We start from the raw sequence: 14,273 nt of genomic DNA, 5'->3' as shown, positions 1-14,273 counted from the left end.
CTTATGGTCAGATCCTATAGTTCATTTAGCTGAGCACGGTTAATCTGAAAATAATACATTAAATTACAAGAGATGAGCTCCAGGATCTGCATGTAGAATATCAACTTCACATGGGTATAGAGATTTCAGCAACATATCACACATAGAAACACTCTGAAAACTATAGAGGACTATATACAATGCTAGTTCTTGTTAAAGGAATTAACTTTGGGAATAGCTTATGATTCCATAGCTCAGCAAAATTCTTTTAGAATTTTATAAGAAACATACCTAAATAAATCTTATTTCCAGTCTCAGGACCTGCCAAGATGAAACAAAGTACAATTTTGCCACTATAAAACAAATTAAGACATTACAGGAAGTGCGTTAGACTAATGTTTTTCAAACTTTGGATCACAGCTCATTAGTGGATCATAAAACTAGTCTAGTGGGGTCATAATCAGCATTTAAAGAAAAATGAAGTATAACAGAAAATATTACAGTACAGTATGGTATAGTGCAAACATTATAGTATAGTAAAACACAAAGTAAATTCTAGTGAAATTTTGGTTTTAGTTAGTGTAAGTATATAGGTGTGTATATGTGTCCTGGATTATGGTGAAATGTGAAATGTATTTCAAAAATGTTTAAAAGATAACTCTTTAGACTGTGGTACGATAAAAGGTATCTTTATTCGAGTCTTCTTTTTTCTTCCCCCAAACTCTGCAATCTTTTTCTGGATAGTTTGGAAATTTAGGTTGGTTTTTTAGGCAGAGACAGTTGAGTTATTTCAGGTGGGTTGGAAAGAAATAACATTAACTTAATATCAGGAACAACAAAAAAAGAAGAATTTAATGGTAGGTCTGATTAGCTCTAACGTATTTTCCCACAAAGTGAATAATAGAAGGCTAAAGTATCTTCTTTGGGCAAGAATGTTAATAAACTGAGAGTTGAGAAAAAAATGTGTTGTACAAGATTATTGTTACTTAAAAAAATCAACATTTCTGAAATAAAAGTAATTAAGATATAAAGCAGAAGTTCTGAAGAAAAAATTAAAATATGCATATGATTCCACTACCTAGGGCCAACCACTATTAACACTCAAACTACAAATTTCAATGTATTTGCTTGAGTCTTTTATGTGTGTGTATATGTGTGTTTGTGTTTGTGTATATATATTATATATATAAAATACTTATAATTGAGATTAAAGGATATATTTAATTTTGTCCTAGGAACACTACTATGTCATTCAAAATTTTTCATATGCATCTTATTATAAAATGGCTTCATAATGTTCCATCATGTGGATATACCACCCAATTCATGTAGCTATTAATAAAGGATTTACTTTTTTTTTTTTTTTGAGACAGAGTCTTGCTGTGTTGCGCAGGTTGGGGTGCAGCGGCGCGATCTTGGCTCACTGCAACTTCCGCCTCCTGGGTTCAAGTGATTCTCCTGCCTCAGCCTCCCAACTAGCTGGGACCACAGGCATGTGCCACCATGTCCAGCTAATTTTTTTTGTGGTTTTAGTAGAGTGGGGTTTCACCGTGTCAGCCAGGATGGTCTCGATCTCCTGACCTCGTGATCCATCTGCCTCAGCCTCCCAAAGTGCTGAGATCACAGGCGTGAGCCACTGCACCCAGCAGGATTTACTTTTTCTGAAGACTTAATTGCCAGATCAATATAACTATGTTATCATGGGTTGTTTGAGGGGTAACTGGAAGTAACTTATATAAAATGTTGTTTCGTAAATGGATTTTTAAGTAAAATCATGTCGACTACAGCAACTCTCCTCAATAGGTGTCTTAAGATTAGTAAATTCAGTAAAAGAAACCAATCCTGAATTTTTTTACCCAAAAGTAAAACAGAGAAGCAATACTATGTTTACTTATTCTGCAACAACTGACTTTGGAGCAGCATTCAGATATAGGGGATGTCACCTATAAACACAATCCCCTTTAGAATGCATGTTCTTGTACTCCCAGATTAACGATGACAAAAAATGCCTTCAGAAAAATACTAAAGGAATGGTAATTTTGATGTCTATTTCCTGACTGATCCACTAAAAATCAACTTAAATGGTTTACCATAAAAGGAGCCTTTAAGATAGTTTCAAATAGATTATTTCTGTTATTCTTGGGAAAGGGGTAATAATATTCTATCAGGTATAAAAATTCACACTTTGTATTTTTGTCTTTGGAAAAACGATCATAAGCAGCCAATAAAATATTAAAACTAATAAAAGACAAAGGAAAGTTGCTTTAAAGGAGAGGAGTTCACAAAAGCAGTAGAGTTATTATTTGTTTCTTCTGTTGAAATGTTTATGATTTTTAAATTATTAAGTTTTGCCATTGGGAGGCCAGGTGTGGTGGCTCACTCCTGTAATCCCAGAACTTTGGGAGGCTGAGGTGGGCAGATCCCTTGAGGTCAGGAGATTGAGACCAGTCTGGCCAATATGGTGAAACCTCGTCTCTCCTAAAAATACAAAATTAGCTGGGTGTGGTGGTGGGCAACCGTAATCCCAGTTACTCAGGAGGCTGAGGCAAGAGAATTGTTTGAATCCAGGAGGCAGAGGCGGCAGTGAGCCAAGATCATGCCACTGCACTCCAACCTCAGTGAAGGGCAAGACTCTGTCTCAAAAACAAAATAAAACAAAAAAGTTTTGCGATAGGGAAAATGATTTAATTACCAGACTCTACTCAGCAAAATTTTACTTTCTTTTCTTTTTTCTCTTTTTTTAGAGATGGGGTCTTGCTATATTGCCCAGGCTAGTCTTCAAGTCCTGGCTTCAAGTGATCCTCCTGCCTTGACCTCCTAAAGTTCTGGGATTACAGGTGTGAGCCACTGTGCCCAGCACAGCAACATTTTAAAAATTAAAGAATTTAAAAAATTACAGAATTTAGTTTCTAAAAAGCAGCAGAATAAATCTGAAAAAGCTACCCCACATCACTCTACTTGATCTCAGAGAAGGTCAATAAAAAAGGGGATGAAGCTCTCTTTCACACAATACTTCAGACACACAACAAGGGCATAAAAATTTTTATGCTTTTAATAGGTACAGAAAAAGCAGGACAAAATCCAGCATCCATTCCTGATAAAAATTCCCTACAAATTAAAAATAGAAATTTCCTCAATCTGATAAAGAGCATTTGCGAAAAACCTACAGCTAACAACTTGACAGACTGAATGCTTTCTGGGAAGAAGACACAGATATCCCCATCATTTCTACTTGACATTGTACTAGAGGTTCTAGTCAATGTAGTAAGACAGAGAGACAGACAGACAGACAGACAGACACACACACACACAGCATCCAGATTAGAAAGAAATAAGTAAAACTGTCCTTATTTGCAGACATAATAGTCTGTAGAAAATCCAATGAAAATGACTGACTGATTGATTGATTGAGCCAGGGTCTTATGCTATCTTCCAAGCTGGAGTGCAGTGGTGCAATTATATATAACTCATTGCAGTCTCAATCTCACTGATTCAATCAAGTCTCCTGCCTCAGCCTCCCTAGTAGCTGGGGCTACAGATGCAGGCTACCACCCCTAGCTGGTTTTTTTTTTTTTTTTGACAAGGGGTTTCACCATGTTGCCCATTCTGGTCTTGAACTCCTGGACTCGAATGATCCACCCACCTAGGCCCCAAAATACTGGGATTATATAGGCATGAGCCACTGTGACAGGCCCCCATGGAATTTATTTTAAAAGCTACTAGAATTAATAAGTGAGTTTATTGGCATGGTTGCAGGATATAAAATCAATGTATACAAAAATCAATTTTGTTTCTTTTTTGGAGGGGACGGAGTCTTGCTCTCCCACCCAGGCTGGAGTGTGGTGGCACGATCTCAGCTCACTGTAAGCTTTGCCTCCCAGGTTCAAATGATTCTCCTATCTCAGCCTCCTGAGTGGCTGGGACTACAGGCGTGTGCCACCTTGCCCGGCTAGTTTTTGTACTTTTAGTAGAGACGGGGTTTCATCATGTTAACCAGGCTAGTCTTGAACTCCTGACCTCAGGTGATCTGCCTGCCTCAGCCTCCCAAAGTGCTGGGATTACAGGTGTAAGCCATCCCAACTGGCCAATTTTATTTCCGTAAAACAGCAATAAACCATCAGAAATTAACATCTAACAAACAATACTGGCTGGGTGCAGTGGCTCATGCTTGTAATCCCAGCACTTTGGGAGGCTGAGATGGGAAGATCACTTGGGTCCAGGAGTTCAAGACCAACTTGGGCAACATAGTGGGATCCTATCTCTCTAAAAAAAAAAAGAATCTACCTGGGCATGGTGGTGTGTGTCTGTAGTCCCAGCTACTTGGGAGGCTAAGGCAGGAGGATCACTTGAGCCTGGGGACTTGAGGCTGCAGTGAGCCATGATCATGCCCCTACACTCAGCCTGGGTGACAGAGTGAGACCCTGTCTCAAGAAAACAAACTAAACCAAAACAACAACAACAAAACCCAATACCATTTACAGTATCATCAAAAGCATGAAACACTTAGGGGTAAATCCGACAAAAAAATGTGAAAAAGTTATACGCTAAAAGCTACAAAGCACTGCTGAGAGAAATTAAAGACAACCTAAATAAATGATGAGATATAGCATATTCATAGATCGAAAAACACAATGTTGTTAAGATATGAATTCTCCCCAAATTGATCTCTAGATTAAATACAATCCCAATCAAAATCCCAACAAGATTTTTAAAGAAATTGGCGAGCTGATTCTATTCATATGGAAATGCAAAGGACCATAAATAAGAAAAACAAGTTTCAAAAAGAATACAAGTTGGAGGACTAACACTAACTGATTTTAAGTTACCACAAGGCCACGATAATCAAAACAGTGTGGTATTGGCATCAAGGCAGACAAATAGATCAAAAGAACAGAACAGAGGGTCTAGAAATAAACACATGAATATAGGGATAACTGACTGATGAAGATGCAAAGACCATTCTAAAGAGGAAGGATAATCTCAGCAATTGGTGCTAGAATAACTGGAGAGCTATATGCAAAAAAAAAAGGGTCCACATGTTATACTACATAACAACATTAACTGAAGATACATCATAGACCTAAGTGTAAAACTTAAAACTATGAGACTTATAAGAAAAACAACAAAAACCAAAAAAACAGGAGAAAACCTTTCTGACCTTGGTTTAGGCAAAGATTTCCTAGATATAACATTAAAAACAAAATCCATAAAAGAAAAATTGATAGGCTGGGTGCAGCAGCTCACGCCTGTAATCCCAGCACTTTGGGAGGCTGAGGCGGGTGGATGACCTGAGGTCAGATCCAAGACCAGCCTGACCAACATGGTGAAACCCTGTCTCTACTAGACACAAAAAATTAGCCAGGTATGATGGCGTGTGCCTGTTATCCCAGTTAGTTGGGAAGCTGAGGCAGGAGAATCACTTGAACCCAGGAGCCAAAGGTTGCAGTGAACTGAGATCACGTCATTGCACTCCAGCCTTGGCAATACAGCGAGACTCCATCTCAAAAAACAGAACAAAAAAAACTGATAAATTGGACTTCATGGAAATGAAAAACTTTTGCTCTTCAAAAGATATAGTTGAGAATGAAATGAGACAAGGTTAAGTATCTTTTCTTAAGATACTGTTAAGAGAATGAAATGAGACACAGTTAAGTATCTTTTCTTTTTTCCTGCCTACAAAAGATGCACTTTTTTTTTCCTGGTCTAGATTATGGCTGGGTTTTTATTTATTTAAAATTTATTTTTTAATTAATAAAAAATTGTAAATATTTATAGTGCATCACATGATGTTTTGAAATATGTATACACTGTGGAACAGCAAAATGGAGCTAATTAACATATGTATTATCTTACATACTTATCATTTTTGTGTAGTGAGAACATTTAAAATCTATTCTCAGTGATTTTTCAAGTATACAATACATTGTTATTGACTATAACAGTTAAGTATCTTAACTGTAAAAAAAATAGAGTTAAGAGAATGAAATAAGTCACAGACTGGGAGAAAATACTTGCAAGACATATATTTGATAAAGGACTTGCATCCAGATATATAAGAAACTCTCAAAACTAAACAACGAGAAAACAAATAACTTAAAAAAAATGGGCAAAAGATTTTAACAGACACTGCGCCAAAGAAAACAACACAGGCCGGGCTGGTGACTATGCCTACAATCCCAACACTTTGGGAAGCCAAGGTGGGAAGATCACTTAGGGTAAGGAGTTTGAGACCAGCCTGAGCAACATAGTGAGACCTCATTTCTACTAAAAAATTTAAAACTTAGCCAGGCATGGTGGTGTGTGCCTGTAGTTTCAGCTACTGGGTAGGCTGAGGATGGAGGATTGCTGGAGTCCAGGAGGTTGAGGCTGCAGTGAGCCATGACTGTACCACTGCACTCCAGCTTGGGCAACAAAGTGACATCCCATCTCTAAAACAAACAAACAAACAACAAAACAAAAAAACCCCCACAATACAGAGAACAAATTAGTAAGTACATGAAATAATAACAACAGCCAACAACATGCAAATTGTAACTATAATGAGATATTACACACCTATAAGCATGGCTAAAATAAAAAAGACTGGCTATACCAAGTTTTGGTGAGGATATGCAGCAACTGGATATATCCATGGAATGTAAAATGGTACAATCGCTTTGAAAAACACTGGAGCAGATTCTTAAAAATTAAATATACGTCTATCATATGATATAGCCATTCAATTTCTAGCTATTTATTCAAAAGAAATGAAAGCATATATCCACATAAAGTCTTGTACATGAATGTTCACAGCAACTTTACAGTCCCAAATTAGAAACAATACAAATATTTATCGACAGATAAGTGGATAAAAGCAACTGTGGTATATACATACATATAATGCCAACACTATTAAGTAACAAAGAAGAAATGAGCTATCAGTATACACAACAACATGAATAAATCTCAAAGTAATTATGCTGAGTGAAAGAAGCCAGGCAAAAATGGGGTATATTCCATATGATTCCACTTATATAAAATTTCCAAAACAGTAAACTAATTTCTAATAACAGAAAGCAGATCAGTGGTTTGGGGTAAGGGGCAGGGAGTAGTGGGGAAAGTTGGGCAGGAGAGGTCACAAAAAGGGGCATAAAAATTTTGGGGATATGTTTGTTATCTTGATTGTGATAATGGTTTCATGGGGAAATACATATCAAAACATCAATTTACACATATCAAATAATACAGTTTATCATATGTCAATTATGCTTCAATAAAGCTATTTCAAAAAAACAAAATAAGCTGAATCAAACAATGGAAGAATAAACAAATCAATGAAAAAAAGATCTGCTACAAAGCCTTCTGCATTATCCCTGTATTTCCTGTTTTCATCATGAAGAGAAGGAACTACAACATCTGCTCCATGCCCCAGAGTACGCCCTTAACCTTTGCTGTCTCAAAATACATGCTTTTCGGTGTGTGGATGGGAATGCGTCAACTCAAAACTGTCAATTACAATAAGAAAAACAAGACAATGGCCAAGCGCCACTCATAACAACAAAGATTTAATTGAGAAGAACTGTCATTCTCCTTACGAAGGACAGCATATTATCAGTATTTCTTTCTTCTTCTTCTCTCTCTCTGTTTTTTTTTGCCTGTTTGTTTGTTTTGTAGAAAAGGGGGTCTCATTATGTTGTCAAGGCTAGACTCAGACTCTCAGCACTTCAGGCTAGGAGTCTGAGTCTAGCCTTGGCAACATAATGCCTCCTGCCTCGGCCTCCTAAAGTGCTGGGATTATAGGCATAAGCAACAGTGCCTGGTCTTATTAGTATTTCTTGCTTTATGGAATGTATCTTTGTCCCTAAATGGATGGCTGGACTTTGAACCTATGTTCTAATAATAATAACTAACAGTAAATGAGCACTGAGCACTTCAATTAGCATTTGCTATCTCATCTGGTCCTCAAAATAACCACAACATTTTACAGATAAAACTTACAAGGTAAAATAATTTGTCTAAGATCACACTATAATCGAGTGGCAGAGCTCAAACCCTAAGTCCATCTCACTTGAAAGCTCACGTTCCTAACAGCTACACTTAATTGAATGTTCTGGTTGATAGTTTTGAAGAGTGCCTAGTAATTATCTTTATGTTTCTTTTGTGAAAAGCCAGGAATCCATGTATAAACTTTACTCAGAGAGAGCAGGAACTGGCTGGCACGGTGGCTCGTGCCTGTAATCCCAGCACTTTGGGAGGCTGGGACAGCAGAATTGCTTGAGCAGGAGTTCGAGACCAGCCTGGGTAACACAGCAAAACCCTATCTCTACAAAAAATACAAAACTTAGCCAGGTATAGTGGCATGCCCCTGTAGTCCCAGTTACTCAAGAGGCTGAGGTGGGAGGATTACTGAAGCCCAGCAGGTTGAGGCTGCACTGAGCTGCGCACTCCAGCCACTGCACTCTAGCCTAGACGACAGAGTAAGACTCTGTCTCTAGAAGAAGAAAGAGAGAGAGTATAGGAATAAAAATAGCCACTCCAGGCAGGGTGTGGTGGCTCACGCATGTAATCCCAGCACTTTGGGAGGCTGAGGCGGGAGGATCAGGAGTCAGGAGTTCAAGACTAGCCGGGCCAACATGGTGAAACCCCATCTCTACAAAAATATTTAAAAATTAGCTGGGCATGGTGGCGCACGCCTGTAATCCCAGCTACTCAGAGGCTGAGATAGGAGAATTGCTTGAACTCAGGAGGCGGAGACTGCAGTGAACTGAAATCGTGCCATTGTACTCCAGGCTGGGCAACAGAGCGAGACGTCATCTCAAAAAAAAAAAAAAAAAAGAAGCCACTCCAACTCTAAAAAACACATTAAAATACGGCCACAAATGGTCACTGATTAATTCATTAACATGTTTTATGATAAAGGTTATGAATGTAAATATAAAAACCTTATAACTCAGTAACCTAAATAAAGTTCTGTTTTCACCCTATATCCCAGTTGGGAACTAGACAGAAATTGGACTTCTGTCAGTTATAGCCTGTGTTCATGTGTTCAGGTGATCTTTCTCAATGATTGAAACCACCCATCCCGATCTTAAAAGCTCTTCCTAAAAACCATCTATTAAAATGGGATCATTTTTGGCCAAAGAATTGTTAGGTCCAGGCTTATGGGTGCCAAAGAATGTTTCAACTTGAGTCCATTTAAGACTTTCAAAGATCTGTTATCAAGCAAGCTAATATCTGATTTTTTAAAAAAATGCAAACTCCCTTCATAGGCTTATTAGTATAGATGACAATGTATGGTGATTGCTAAGTTCAATTTTACCTTTTTCCATTTCAGACCAGTCTTTATAATAATCTGCTTCCATAATAAGTACAAGGCCATGACCAAAAGCAGATGTTAGACTATGGACTTACAGTGAACTTGCGATGTTATCTTTTTTTAATTTTTGGTGCCACAACTTGGATCCAAACTGAGGTTGCTGCAGGCACAACACAGAGTACTAACCACTATATGATCATAGCTGTGATGTTCTTAAGCTACAGCACCTTCCATGGTAACTTTTATTTTGTTTTCTGTATCTGGCACTGTCATTAGATCCTTATGATTATTTTTTCAAGAATATTTTCAGTGAAAGTAAATTATTTGTTTCAACACAGACATAACATTTAGATTTTTTCATTTTAACCCTTTGGGGCTGAAAAAACTCACAAAGTTAAACCTATAGAATGATATATTACATAATCTCGTACTCTAAATATACTTCTAACTTTGTCATGTCTGCAACATTTTTGCCTGTAAATCTTCTTGCTTGGGGAATTTTGCAACAGCCTTTGGCCAAACACAACAAAGTTCTATCCTCAGTTTTAAAAGAGTTATACCTGTTTTATGATTGAGGCATCAGTGAAAAGGAATTCAAGACTCCTTAAGTTAATTCCACATGAAAGCTGTAATATTTCACCATTTATCATTGTATAGATGATTTAAAGAATGCTTTAAAATAAAGTGATACCAATAAATGCAAGGTGGATTCTATCTAGTCACAGAAGCCATTTAGTGTGGTTTTGCATAAGATCTAAGATGTGCAGATATAATATACCTGATGTGGAATATTCAGAAATAAACTATTTAATCTAAATTTTATTAGCAGTCAAATCTATTTTTCAGGTTTTTAAAAATGGCCATTGATTAACCTTCCTTTATTCTCCTCTGGAGCAATCACAGACTATGGTAGGAAGCCATTTACTAGATTTGCTTGGAATTAATGAACTGAGGCTTTCCTGCTGAACTGTGTGGTTCCACTCTCTGCTTCCCCCAGACAGTTCATGAGCAATTTAATTTTCTTTCTTTGTAGAGGGTATTCCTTTAGTGTTCTTATTCATGAAATTAAAGTAATAAAAGGGAAAGATGTTCATAAAGAAGGGTTTTTTTTTTCTGACATGATTCCTTCTAAATCAGAAAACCACTTTAAATAAAATTTAATTAGGACCAAATATAGTACAGGTCCCCTCTGTAACAATTAGATTTGAAATACACAAGACACTGAATAATTTGTTAAATTATTTTCTATTGGCTTTCCCTGGTTCTATGCCAAACATGGTCTTGGCTGCAACAGAGAGTGGGTGAGGAAGCTTCTGGGAAGAAAAAGAACATAATTATGGGGGCTCTAGAAGAGTATACCTGCAATCTGGCACTTTGCAGAAATTTTGGAATAGGAATGTAGCTCTTTTACAATTCTAACTCTACAGGTAAGGTCAACTTATAGCCTATGGGAGCTTTACAACATATCCCGAAAGAAACTCAAGCCTTGCCAGAGAAGTGACAGTAAGCCATATGGTTTTGTTTAGAGATATAAGGTTAAAGAACAGATTTTATGTACAGACAAAAATCTATTTTGAAGCTAGGGAGAAAATAAAAAGATTTTTTTTTTTTTTTTTTTTACTGGAAGCAAAACAGAAAAGAAAAACAAATCATAGCTATTTAGAACAAAGACCAAAACCTTTTCAACCCACTAAGCATCAATTAGGAACCAATATTAAAAGGAAGAAAATTAGTAAGTTGCCATATTAGTTCATAAAGTCCAACAAGTGTTTATTGTTAAGCAAAAGCTATACAAATAATGCAGTAAAATCATGATATATTGGAGAACCAAAACAAATAACAATAAAAAAAATCCCCAAAACTCCATAGATAAAATGATATTCAGTTTAAAGAATGCTATGGCAGTAACTTTTCTCAAAGGATTGAAACAATTTTAATCCCAGCTGCCCCCTATTTTATCTAACAATAGATTGTTTAAATATGTGTCACTTCTGGTGAAGCTATTCATTTCACCTAAACTGCACAGAGTTAAGCCTCAGAATAATTTTATCACCTACAGACCATATGCAGACTAAATACAACACTTGCGCCTGATTCTGAATGGTATCTTATATCAAAATGCTCCCTTAATTTTAGCTCTTGCTTCTCAAGCTTCTCTTTCAACTTATCAGAACTGCCTATAGTACCCAAAATTGGATTCATGCAGAAAAAAATGTATTTTAGGAAAACATGTGCAAAAAGCATCTAAGCATCTGTTAACATTAAAACCAGAAGGCAGTGTATGCTGCAGAGCACATAAGAAGAGGCTTTAAAATTTAGTAATTCACAACATCCACTTAGAAGTATTATGGTAGTCTTTTAAAGTAACACACCACAATGGTATAATCATTTCATTTGTTCAGCAAACATTTACTGAGCATCTACGTGCCTGGCACGAAGCTGGGTACTGAGGATACAGTGATTAGTAAATAGAGACATAAACAACTACAGGTTTGTACAGTTTCTAAGGCTGAAAAGCAGAGATGTTTTCTTGGTAAAACTATAAAAGAGAAAACAAGGTCATCCTCTGATTTTTCCATTAGAGGCAGCTGTCACCCCCACTCATATCCTAATTATGAAGGGATTGAGACAGACGATAAATGGGGGAAAGAAGTGAGAATAACAATAGGCAATTAGTGGTGAGAATTAGAAATGGGCTAAAACTACCAAAAGTAAGAATTCTTAATCTGGGGTCCAAGGAATCCGTGGATGTTTTCACGGGATCCTTGATCTCACAGATACTGTATTTCAAATTCTGATATATGGATGTATATACATTTATTAGGAAGTTGGTCTTATCAAATCTAAAAGGGGTCAGCATTCAAAAACAGCTAAGGGCCACTAAACTAAAAGAATGAAGTTCTGCCGGGCGCAGTGGCTCACGCCTATAATCTCAGCACTTTGGGAGGCCGAGGGTGGGGGTTTATCACCAGGTCAAGAGATCGAGACCATCCTAGCCAACATGGTGAAACCCTGTCTCTACCAAAAATATAAAAATTAGCTGGGTGTGGTGGTGTGTGCCTGTAGTCCCAGCTACTCGGGAGGCTGGGGCAGGCACTTGAACGCAGGAGGCAGAAGTTGCAGTAAGCTGAGACAGCACCATTGCACCCCAGCCTGGTGACAGAGTGACATTTGGTCTCAAAAAAAAAAAAAAAAGAAGAATGAAGTTCAAGGTCTAGACATCAGATCGAGAAACTAAGGCAACTATTTTGAAAACACAAAGGTTTCACCAGTGTCCCTAATATCACACCATGTAGGTGGCTACCTATCCAAGTATCAGTATGTCCTCCATTCAACTTCAATGGAAACTACAGAAATACCTTAGTTAAATAAATTACAACCAATGAATGACTTTCCAAATGTATGATGACCTCTCTCTCTTTTTTTTTTTTTTTTTTTTTTTTTTTTTTTTTTTTTGAGACGGAGTCTCGCTCTGTCACCCAGGCTGGAGTGCTGTGGCTGGATCTCAGCTCACTGCAAGCTCCGCCTCCCGGGTTCACGCCATTCTCCTGTCTCAGCCTCCCGGGTAGCTGGGACTACAGGCGCCGCCACGTCACCCGGCTAGTTTTTTTTTTTTTTTTGTAGTTTTTTAGTAGAGACGGGGTTTCACCGTGTTAGCCAGGATGGTCTCGATCTCCTGACCTCGTGATCCGCCCGTCTCGGCCTCCCAAAGTGCTGGGATTACAGGCTTGAGCCACCGCGCCCGGCCTCTTTTTTTTTTTTAACATACCTTTAAGGCTTCTATAACAAGGTCCCTTGCTTCAAGCTCTCCTTCAAGAATACTAAATAGTGTCAGGAGTTCAGGCTTGCTGAGTTTTTCCAGATTCATCCTGAAAGCCTAAAACAAAGGTAACAATCAGACAATCTCCAAAGACATCGTTAATTTGATACAATTAAAGAAAAAATAAAGTGAGAGATAAGGGCAATTATAGTATCAAATGCCTTAATAAAGGAAATAGTTGCAATTAAATAGAAATATAAGTTTTCTGATGTTAATCACAAACTGAGCAGCAACAGAAAATAAAATTCACTTTAATTATTGATTTCACTACCACTCACAAAGATCAATTTTTCATATTTCCTCCAGACATGTTTACAAACAAACATCCTAGAAAATCTCAGAAAGAATTAGCCGCTAGGGCTGGTCGCGGTGGCGCACGCCTGTAATCCCAGCACTTTGGGAGGCTGAGGTGGGCGGATCACGAAGTCAGGAGATGGAGACCATCCTGGCCAACGTGGTGAAACCCTGTCTCTACTGAAATATAAAACATTAGCTGGGCATGGTGGTGAGCGTCTGTAGCCCCAGTTACTCAGGAGGCTGAGGCAGGGGAATCACTTGAACCCAGGAGGCAAAGACTGGAGTGAGCCAAGACCACGCCACTGTACTCCAGCCTGGGTGAGACTCTGTCTCAAAAAAAAAAAAAAAAAAAAATTAGCCACTAATTTTTCAGGTAAAATTGTGTTATAATGAATACCATTTCTCTGAAAAATTGTTAGACCATCAAAAGATTTCCCAGTTTTATTTTAGATAACCAATTTCCAAAACTGTATATAAAACATTCTGATATCCCTCTTCAATTGGTTAAAACAAAATTTGGGCAAAGAGATAATGTTGCTGGGAGTATGGGAGAAATTTTTCTTTTAAATTGTCTACCTTCACAGACAATAGCTATCACAATATTTATATTCTGTATAGTAAAATAGACTTAATTCAACTATATGCAAACTTACTTTTAAATGAATTCTCAAAGTATAATGTTTAAACACTTTTTTTTTTTTAAGACAGGGTCTTGCTCTGTCACCCAGGCTGGAGTGTAGTGGTGCAAACATGGCTCACTGCAGCCTCAACCTCCTGGGCTCAAGCGATTCTCCTGCCTCAGCCTCCCAAGCAGCTAGGATCACTGATACATGCCACCATGCCTGGTTAATTTATTTTTTATTGTTTGTAGAAATGGGGTCT

At 37.6% G+C, this 14,273-nt stretch overlaps 1 protein-coding gene across 2 annotated transcripts in view; it reads right to left on the bottom strand.

The window, feature by feature from the left end:
- CTTNBP2NL (CTTNBP2 N-terminal like) overlaps positions 1–14,273 on the bottom strand; it is a 65,178-nt gene that overhangs the window by 32,687 nt on the left and 18,218 nt on the right. For both annotated transcript variants that reach the window (XM_010359067.2, XM_030936776.1), the window contains exon 3: positions 13,044–13,151. In XM_010359067.2, the coding sequence (XP_010357369.1) occupies positions 13,044–13,142 (99 nt within the window). In that variant the 5' untranslated portion in view covers positions 13,143–13,151. The remainder of the gene's footprint in view (positions 1–13,043; positions 13,152–14,273) is intronic.

The sequence above is a fragment of the Rhinopithecus roxellana genome, chromosome 8 (genome assembly GCF_007565055.1).
Source record: "Rhinopithecus roxellana isolate Shanxi Qingling chromosome 8, ASM756505v1, whole genome shotgun sequence".
NCBI lineage: Eukaryota > Metazoa > Chordata > Mammalia > Primates > Cercopithecidae > Rhinopithecus > Rhinopithecus roxellana.
The sequence above is the reverse complement of the archived record's forward strand: the minus strand, read 5'-3'. Positions and strand labels throughout refer to the sequence as shown.